The 10,080-nt window shown below is 51.4% G+C and overlaps 1 protein-coding gene across 2 annotated transcripts in view; it reads right to left on the bottom strand.

Annotated features, from left to right (window-relative positions):
• Positions 1-3,262: 3,262 nt before the first annotated feature.
• Positions 3,263-10,080, bottom strand: part of DESI2 (desumoylating isopeptidase 2) — a 31,964-nt gene continuing 25,146 nt past the window's right edge. The window contains exons 3-4 of one of the 2 annotated variants that reach the window (XM_028531193.2): positions 9,007-9,143; positions 3,263-6,691 (exon numbers count right to left, since the gene is read on the bottom strand). In XM_028531193.2, the coding sequence (XP_028386994.1) occupies positions 6,458-6,691; positions 9,007-9,143 (371 nt within the window). In that variant the 3' untranslated portion in view covers positions 3,263-6,457. Of the gene's footprint in view, positions 6,692-9,006; positions 9,149-10,080 lie in introns of both variants that reach the window. The other variant, XM_028531192.2, reaches the window with a different exon arrangement.

Here is a 10,080-nt window from a genome sequence, read left to right as displayed (position 1 = left end):
GTGGGGTGGGACAAATACGAGGAAAGCTGTTCTGAAAGGGGAATGGCCTGGCGGGGGGGATCAGCTCTGCCCCACCAGGCCAGGGTGGGGGCAGATGAAGGACACCTAGGGTGCACTTGGGGTGACAAAGACGGAAATGCTCGAACCCAGATTATTAGAAATGGAAAAGGTTGCTAGAAACAAGGACTGGATAGCCGTCACTTTCTGTCCTGTTTTTTCCACCCAGAGGCCACCCAGATATTAAATGCTGCCCCCTGACTGGGGACCAGGGGCATTCTGGAGGCCATCCCAGAAGAAGGGACACTCCACGGGTGTGAACAGTCGATAGCTCAAGAACCACATCGTCACTCAGCATCCCGGGGTTCAAAGACTTGGGGGTTTCAGATGATGTCTCTTGAACTTACAAGCTACGCCACCTCAGGTCAACGATTTTACCTCTTTGGGCTTTCTCATTCTGCAAAATGGGGATTTTTCTTCACGTGAGTTGCGAGGGTTGTGTAACAACAATGTACGCAGTGTACTTACCGTGTGTCCAGTATGTGCTGTTTTATACGTATTGTCTCGTGTGGTTCCCAGGACGACCCCCAGAGGCAGGACGGTCATTATCTCAGGTTCACAGAAGAATAAACGGAGAGCTGAGAGGTGGAGCCGCTTGCCCGCAGGTAGAGCTAGCGGATGTGGGAGCCACAGTTCAAACTCGGACAGACTTGCTCGTCAGTGGCTACCAAAAAAACTACACAAAATGTTAGGCAGAGTGCTTAGCACATGAATAAGCATGATACATGGCAGCTACTGTGATTTTTAACTTTTCTGTACTTGAATTCGAGAAAATTGACAGGCGCAAAAAAGTATATAAAGGACAAAAGATGACTTTTCTTTTTTGTACTTGAAGAAAATTTTTCCCCCCACAAAAATCTTGTTTGTGATCAGAAAAAAATTATTGGAAAAAAAAAAAGGCAATCATAATCCTATGAGGAGGAGGCCTTTGGGTGAGGCCCGATGCAGAGAGAGAATCTTGGAGATCTTTCTAGAAACTCTGGTTCCCCTCAGGCAGAAAAATGCACGTACCTGAAACCAGGCCACAGAACAGAGCCTCCAGGGCCGGCAGCCTGGAACCAAACGGAAGCCCTGACCTTGTGTCCGCGGATCCAGGGGTAGATGCTCGGTGCAAGGGTTCCTGCCGGGTCGGAACCGAGCCTCTTCCTTGTCACCTGTTGGAGGCCCCGTCCGAAAGGACTCAACAGGGACGTGGCTGATTTATCGGTGGTCTGGGGAGTCCCCTGGGGCTCGGGCTTCTGGCGTCTCCTCGGTAGCTGGGGTGGGGGTCTGCCCTCCACACTCCTCCCGGGGAGGGGAGGATGCCCTCCGCTCCACGTTGTGAGGTCACCATTCGCCTTTCCTTGGCAACCTAAACCGGTGGTTAGGCCCAGGGGCGCATTCCTGGGGAGGGGGCAGAAAGGGACTCCAGGACTAAAAGGGAGCTACTTTGTGTCCTGGAGGGAGGCCTCCGCCCAGTGGACCAAGTGGTTTCAATCCTCAGTTCCCCAGACTCAGACTGGGGTCCCGGCCCCAGCCCCCCGTGCTCGGGGAGAAGTGTGAGCCTCCAATGGCAGATGCAGAGCCCTGTGGCCCCCTGCGTGAAGGCAGTGGTGGCCACCTCGAGCTGCTGGGGACGGTGGCTTGCCCGACACGGGGTGGCCCGACGTGCCAGGAGGCCCAGGCGGCCAGCTGCATGTGGTGAGCAGGGACGGTGGCTCCAGCTCAGGCGGCTGGTGCCGGTGGCGGCTGTCCCGGCAGGGCGTGGCCCGGGCCCCTTGCCAGACGAAGGCCTAGTACATGTGGCCCAGCCTCGTGGCCCTGAGCCTGCGGGGGCTGAGGCGGGTGCTGGCCGTGTGGAGGCGGAGGCCCAAGTTCCCACCCCATCCGTCCCCAGGAGCCCGGGTTTGGTTTTTCTGACCAAAGGCAAGAAATGAACACAACCCAGCCCCGTGTGAATGAGAGGACATGGATTCTGGGGGTGGAGCATGCATTTGAACCCCGGCCTCCGTGTTTTTAGCGAAGGAAACTGGCTCTGCCCTGTGCGTGCCCCCGGGACCGGACTGTCTCTTCTCAAACACCTGCGGGAAGAGGGTGGTTTTCGGTCCCAGTCTGTGCAATGACCGGGGATTAAACACAGAAGAGACACAAACGTAAGTGGGATGCCGAGGTCTTCGCCCATCAGCGTGAGCGAGCTCTACTTTTCTCTCTGGTGTGAAGCAACTTCAGGACCGAGGTTCATGGGTGGGATGCGGGGAGTTTGAAAAACTAGATCCAGAGGAGAAGAGCGAGGCCAGAGGAACCCTGGAGACTCCCGGTGGGTCTCCAGCTCCTGCCTTTCCCTCCCGGCGAGGCTTGGCGGCTCTCTGGGTTTGGAGGTCAGTTAGTGGCCATAAGGAAGCAAGGCCACTGATTCACCTCTGGAAAAGTAACACACGAAGCCATTACCTTTATTAGAACAGACTTCTGCCAACTTTGAGGGCCAATATCTGGCTAAGGTGAACCTCAGGAGCAGGTAATAATGGAGAGAAAAAAAACTATTGTCCCTCAGTGTATCTGCACTGAAGACCAGGTCACATCTGAATCCGTGACCAATTTACTATAATCCGTCAATATTAGGAACCTGTTTAGAATGGGGGGAAGTCTGCTTCTGTCTCCTGTCCTTGAGGTGAGATCATCCTACTTAGGAGACCCCTGCTGTTGGTTTAGCAATACTTACCTCAGGAGAACCACTGAAATCAGCACGAGGGCCACGGGGACAGAGAGGGGAGGGCGGGTGGAGGTGCTGGGCCCAAGCTGCACAGGTCTGCAGGGAAGGAGGGGCCAGCCACCCAGGTTCCTGGAGACTGTTGCTTCAGGGTGGGGGACGGTGGGGGCGCACAGTGGGGGGCTATTCCTCTGCAGGTGTCCCTCACACTGCTGGTGGGGAGAAGGCATTTCCTCCCTTCCCCAGCCCTACCTCCACCTCTGAGGGGGTGTGGGCATGCTCTCCTAGGCAGCTGAGGAGTCGGCCCGTGGACTTGAGCTTGGGAGGAGCGCCCGTGAGATGCTGCCCACGTGACTACAAGAGAAACAAACTCGTGAGGGAGTGGTGCAGAGACTGGGCATGTCTCTGCATCGCTGCAGGGCAGACGGGCGTGTTGAGTTTGAAACACCTCCCACCCCCGACACAAGTAACATGACAGCGGCCATTTCCCGGAGGTCAGAAAGCACTCTGAAAACTTTTGTTACAAAAGTATTTTTAATAAATTGATGTATTTCAATGTTGTCAACATGATAGCCTGATGCTATACCAAGGTAGCAAAAGGGAAGATTCCTGGTACTTTTTATAGAAACACTATGAATGACAGCACATCCACACTCGGCTTCACAAGGAATCGCCCGAAGGTTCACGGTCAACAGCTGTGACGCCGTTCCAACAGCGAAGGCGCGTGCGCGTCGGCAGAGCAGACGAGTCCGGTCTAGCAGCGGAGCCGCACTCTAAGGCCACACCGCAGGAGCGGGCACAACGGCAGTGTGGCCAGCTTGCCGACAAAACCCAAGTCTCTTAAACGTAATCAGTGAAGAAAACGGGGCACACATCAGAACCGCAGCGTGCCCGACAGACACAGAGCCACGGGAGGACACGGAGATACGAACCCTGGGGCAGCAAGTGTGTTTCTGCCCGTCTGGGGGCGGGGAGAAGCCGTGGGCAGAGTCCCGCAGCCGCTGCAGGGCGGATGCGCTGCAGGCACATGATGCCGTCGTTGGCCGAACCTGTACTGCCTGCTCTGTGCAAGTGCTGGTGACAGCGCCGTGCCTGCTGCCGGGGGTCAGAGTGTCACCGCCTGCCTGAACCCACAGGCCACACGGCCCGGAGCCCACGCCCCCTTCTTGGTTTTGGAGAAAACAAACCCAAGAGCACCTGAAACAGCAGAAACCAGCAGCATCTAGCCCTCTAACACTGCATCGCTGTCCAACCCGCCACCAGAAACGTGCTTCACCTGGTCACTACAAAGACAGCGTCTGACTCCATTGCATCAGATGTAGCTCAAGGACCAGATTTTCCTCAACAGAGACCAGGCTGAGAGCGGGGTTCTCCTCCTCCGAGGGCAAGGGAAAGCTGGCTAAATGCTAGTGAATGAAACCCATCCTCAGTTTTGAACTGTGGAGGAGGAACTGATTTACATAAGATAAGTAAGATTACTTCACATAAAGATGTTTATTTCTCAACCTTGAGTACAATTAGTTGTAATCAATCTCAAGTCCAGGATTTTATCTGCTGATTGTTACTATGGTAACTGGCCTTGAGCCACAACTGATTTCTACAAGGACCCCTTGCACTAGGTGTAAACTCCAGGTGGGGCAGGTTACAGCAAACCCAACAAAACCCCAGAGGGCCCTGTGTGCCACGGTGCTGGGTTCCGAACACACACAGTCGGGGTGTCGTGGCTTCTCCGCAACGAGGGTCCGATGCGTGCCGCTCCCCCACGGGCAGCAGCCTGGATGCGAGCCATCGGATAGGTGAGTGAATTAGAGAAAACTGTAATCTACCACATTATTTTTAAAAAATCCTAAGCAAACTGCATCAGATACTTTTCACTAACCTGGGTTCTGGCGACAGGACTCTTCTTTGAGTGAACAGATCAACTGCTAGACTCTTTGTGTTTTATTCTAATCTCACGTTAGACCTGAACCAAGTCAACTTTCCATAAAAGCCATACATTCTTCTCCTTCCTCTCACATCTCTCGAAACCAGCGCGCCGCCCCCAGAGGGCTGAGGATAACGTGTGAAGGCTTTCCTCTCCAGAACAGTCAACGCACAAGTAGGTTAAGTGGCTTCATTTTCCTCAGGTCAACACTTACAACTCAAGGTTTATTTTCCTGATGAACAAGGTGTGCTTAAGTTGATAAAATGAATCAAAAATCAGTTTATGAAAAAGTTAAAAATGTAGTTTACTAAAAGTTATGTATCTTTACAAAGAGAAATAGCACTAACAATCCAACCTAGAAGTTTAAATAAAAGATGATTTAAAACTAACAATATATATAAAAGCTGAAGTCACTGCCTTGGACAATTTATACACTGCATCCAATATTTTACGTAGGACATTCATTCTTAAGGCAGAAGAACTGAGTCGGACATGTGACGACTTGACTCTTACACCCAACGGTCACACTGGGAACAGGCTCCGGCAGACAAGCTCCTCGCTGGCGAGGACTCATCTGTGGTGACAATCCCGTTCTTAGAGTTATGTCATGTAAGAGACACACGTTTGAGAGAACAGAAAAAGATGAATTTTAGGATAGAAAAACGTGACTTTTACACAAGAGGTCAATGAGACTAGCCTATCTATCATGAGGTGAAACCACTCCCATAACAGACTGACAAACTCCACATGCTATTTCTGATGTGGTACGTAAAATGCGTAAAATATCAAACCATTACCTTCTTGGAGTGTGTCACTTTCGACTAGTTTTCAAGGTCTAGTATAAGAGGCAGCCTGAATAGTTCGAAGCAGTTGAGTGTCAACTCATCCCGCTACTCAGAAGGCTACCACTGAGGATGTTCCTACCCATCAACCAAATCCTGTGCGGGGAGCGTATCGACATGTATTCAACCAAAACCGCAGCCCCCCCAACACATGTGTGAAACCACCTGTCAGTTACTAGCAAGAGTATCTTCAACGAAAAACATCTTCGTCACAGAGTCAGAGGCATCCCAGCCAGAGGGACACGAGAACGCACACGCCCCCTGCCTAGGTGGACGGGTGTTGGGAGTGACAGCAGCCGCCGGGCGGGGACCACGGACGTGCTGATCCGCGCGGAGCGGGAGGGAGTGGGGTGCTAACGGGAACTGCCCCGAGTGCGGCCACCGCGCAGCAGACGAGGTCCCGGGCCCACCGGCTGGGAGTGTGCTCCTTCGCCTGGCTGCATCCGGGTACCAAAACCGTAACAAAAACAAACACAAACTAAAGGACAACTGTCAAGCAGGTGAGGATGACGACAACCACCTAAGTACTTTTTGTGTGCCTATTATTTATGCCATCACTCTGGCAACTGTCAGAAGTGTACAAAGATTACCTGCCTGACGTCCGAAGACATGAAGTTTCTCTTCGTTCATGGCGGCAGGGGTCCATGCGAGATTTGTAAACAGCGATACAAAATACTGTAAACGTAACTTAGCAGAGCTTGTATAAAACGGAAGAAGGAAATCCAAATGTACAAGTGGGTTTAAAAAACCAGAGGGCAGCTTCATACAAAGTTCCCCCTCCTGCGCCGAGTGGTCTGATTACAAATATAATCCTGAGCTGAAAAACTGGGATTTGGGGGGAGAGCCATCTTCCGAGTACAAAACATCCAAAGGACGCTTCCTCTTTTCCTTTCCGCTGGTGATATTCAACTGCCAGAAACAGTTCTGAATATGCGGCTTTGGAGACCGTTAGAGTTTGGTGTGGCGCCCGGGCCTGGGGCCTGCGGCTGCGCTGGCCACAGCAGCCGAGGCCACGGCGTCCTCCGCCTCCTCCAGCTCCTCCTGGAGCTCCTGGCTCACGCTGGACTGCAGCGCCGCGGGCGTGAGCCACTCCTTCGGGAGGCAGCTCTGCAGGAAGGGGATACAGGAGCTGAAGTAGGCAAGCCGATTGATCCAGCGAGGAATCTCTTTCCCACAGAGAATCTGCAGGAGGAGAAGTGCTCGGTTAGGGAAGAGGTTAAGGTGATCAGCCCACTGCCGCGGAGGGTGGGTTGGGGAGGGGAGTGGAGAGGAGGGGAGTGAGGCGCATGTTCAGAAAAGCCAGGCACACTAGCCTCTGGGATGACTTCAGGCCTCTGCTAATGAGCAGCTCCCTAACTTGGTAGCCTGGGGTCCCTACCATCAGCTCCATCCCTTCCTTTCTGAAGAACCTCGTCAGGTCGCTTACTTTTCACGTCTACAAAACTGAGCTAATTCCACTTGGATCCTTCCTTTCTTTGATCCTTGCAACTGCTGTGAGACAGGAGCGGAAGTACTCTGAACACCAGAGCAGGAAAGACTCTTGGAAATACAGGTGGTGGTGGAGCAACAGGAGCTCCAGGCGGCTGGAGCAGTCGGTCTGGGTGCTTTCCTGCCTGTGAGTTCTCCTTTTGCACAGGCTCTCTCCACCTCCCTCCGGTCTCCATCGCCCTGTCTGCCCTGGTGCTCATCCTACCCCGTTGCACCTGTCCTTGGCCCAGGTCTCTCAAAGAGCAGCTCACACTGGTCTGGAGAGAAGCATCTGCCCAGATGAGAGCTGGCTGGCCCTGGGACCCTGGTGAAGCCTCTATTAGGGACAACAGACACAGAAATGAGGGTCAAGAGGGACCCCCCATGGGACCCCTTTCCTACTTCGGACAGTAAGAACTGGGCCCTTTACAAGACTCATTCCACCCTTGTTACCCTCTTTCCTTCTGCAGGCCACTCTGGGCTCAACTGAGCCCGTGTTCCACTGTCCCTGTGGCATCTGTGCCTCCGACCTGTCAAAGATTATGACCATGGGATGGAGAGGCACCATCTCCCTTCTTCGCCGATGACTTAGGAAAGAGGTTTCAAAGTGTCTTATGTCCCCAAAGTAGCTAATATGTAAATACGCTGACACCTGTAATGAAGCAATGTTAACTTTTCTCCCAAAAGGTTTAGCCTTATGCCCCAATGGTTACTGATCTTATGTGATACCATTCCCATCAGTCTACTCACCAAACACCCCGACAGACAAGCACTACATTACACTTTACACCCAAGACACGTCAAGGGACATGTGCCCGGAAGAAGGCAAACCACAGAAGCGTGACCAGGAACGTCAGGTTTACGTGACACTGCGGACCACTGAGCAGGCACTCCCCCCCCTACTTCCCAAGTCCTGGTCTGATTAGCAGTCTGCCTTCCTCCACACATCCCTGTGCTTCCCGGGAGGCGGCCTTCATCTCAGCCCCGGGGCAGTCACTTGATCAGCCTACAGCGGAGTCCCGTGAACCAGGAGCCACCAGTTTTTGCACTCCTTATCGATGTAAGCTCTGACCCACCTTCCTTCTCCTCTGAAGGTCGCCCAGGCCACCTCCCCGGGTTCAGCGCACCGTCAGATGGTGGTGCTTCTCCACCTCTCCCGTTCAGGGGAGGCACCCGGGGACCGTGGGGCACTGAGTACCCGACTCAGTGCGCCTGCAGTGGGGCACAGGCGACATCTCACCGAGTCCTACGTGGTGCCGGTGGTTCTCAAAACATACTTGGAGAAGCACCACGCAGGTCTGCCCCAGAACTGTTTGAGAGCTGTGCTGGGGCAGGTGCAAAGGGCCAGGGGCCCAGCCTCCCTGCGGGCAGGTCACCGAGGCAGCAGCCCCCAGTTCCTGCCGCCACCCCAGCTGCTCAGACTCAGGAAGCCGGGAAGCTGTTCCAACGCCATTTACTTCTCTAGACCTTATTTGATCATCTTCTGCTTTCTTCCTTCCATTTTCCTTTTCAAGGTCCTGTAATTCTGATCTACTTTTTGGTCTTCTGCTTAGGACTCAAGAATTGGGGAGGCAAGTAAGTGCCTGTGCGATAAGCCGGCAGAATTGAATTTCAAGACAGGAGAAATGAATTACTTATTCATGAGCAAGAGCGTGGAAAAAATTTCAAGTTGGCAACTAAAATTTGGGGTACAGAAATATGACTGGCTAGAAAGCAGAAGTCTCTCAGGCACTAGCTTCTTTCAAGTGAGCATTTCAGGTTGTAATAAAATGAATGAGAATAAGAAGAGACAGGCATTTGTATTCACTCTGTACCCACAGCAGAGGCATGGGTATCATCCCAGTTTAAAGCTGTGCCGACTCTAATGCCACCAATTTCAGAAAAGTCATTCATGCAAGGGAAAGAAATATAACACCGTATTTTGAACACGAAGACCCAGGAAAAAAGGAATCAACTAAATGCAGTACGATAGTGAGTATACCAGTAAATATTATTTACTTGATGAACTTTTAGGATAAAATTTAATTTACCTCTGATAAAGCTGAAGAAAAATGATTGCAGTTTTTGTGCATTAAATGATAGGCATTGCCTTTGTATTCTTTTCCCAGTTCTTCTACAATCTTTTCTATATCATCTTCTAGGAAGTCGGTGCTCCCTAAAACAACAGCTTCTCTTAAAGAAAAGAAAGAAGAAAACATAGCCGTGTGAGGTTTAGATATTTGTAAAATGCGAGTTTAAGCTTCACTTATTTCCAGGGATGTCATGACTCAAGATGTAACAAAGCAGGGTTACTGTAACGGAACTAAAGGGAAATGAGACACTTTAAAAATGCTAGTTATTTTAGTTTCTGTTTTTCTGCAATAAACTTTTAAACACACCACTTCTCAATAATTCAAATGCAGAAGTCATTTTCTTTATAAAACAGTATGTTCTTACATTAAAAATGCAACATCACAGTTGTTTTTACAACTACTGTGTAAGCAGCTACACTACTAGAAAACCAGCTCCATGGTGCCAATATTCCTGTTTAATTACACTTGCCATCAGTGGCTGGCCAAATTCTCTTGGGGGGAATAAATAAAAACCACCCCCAAAGCAGCTCCCTCACCCAACTACTACCCTGGAAATGTAATAACAGACATTATTCAGAAGCATGTAGAATTTTAGTCAGATCCAGTAAGGCAGCCAAGAAAGCTGAAAATCCTCAGAAAACTCTTCTGTCTCACCATTGTGACTACAGGGAGACCTGAGGGGTGGACTCAGGGCTGCCTTGTGCAGCGCTCCTGCAGGTAAATGTGCCAAATCACTGACAGGCCGAGGCAGCCCCTCCAACCTCGCTCACTGCACGGCACACAGACACTGATCGGTAAAACTCTGCGGCACACCAAAAATGTACTTTTGCAGATCTGACAGCTATTGTGGGGTTGGTTGCTGTCATTTGTCCCTCTGACAATCTAAGGGCAAGAGGTCAGTGCCCCTGACTCAATAGTCGAGCACGTGTTAAAAAGTGGCAGCAAAAATCGCTGGGCTAAGGGAACCACAGACACACTAGCGATAAATGTGTGTGGTCTTACACTGAATTTTGATGCTATAACCTCCTTTCA

Source organism: Phyllostomus discolor, chromosome 15, assembly GCF_004126475.2.
Source record: "Phyllostomus discolor isolate MPI-MPIP mPhyDis1 chromosome 15, mPhyDis1.pri.v3, whole genome shotgun sequence".
Lineage (NCBI taxonomy): Eukaryota > Metazoa > Chordata > Mammalia > Chiroptera > Phyllostomidae > Phyllostomus > Phyllostomus discolor.
The sequence above is the reverse complement of the archived record's forward strand: the minus strand, read 5'-3'. Positions and strand labels throughout refer to the sequence as shown.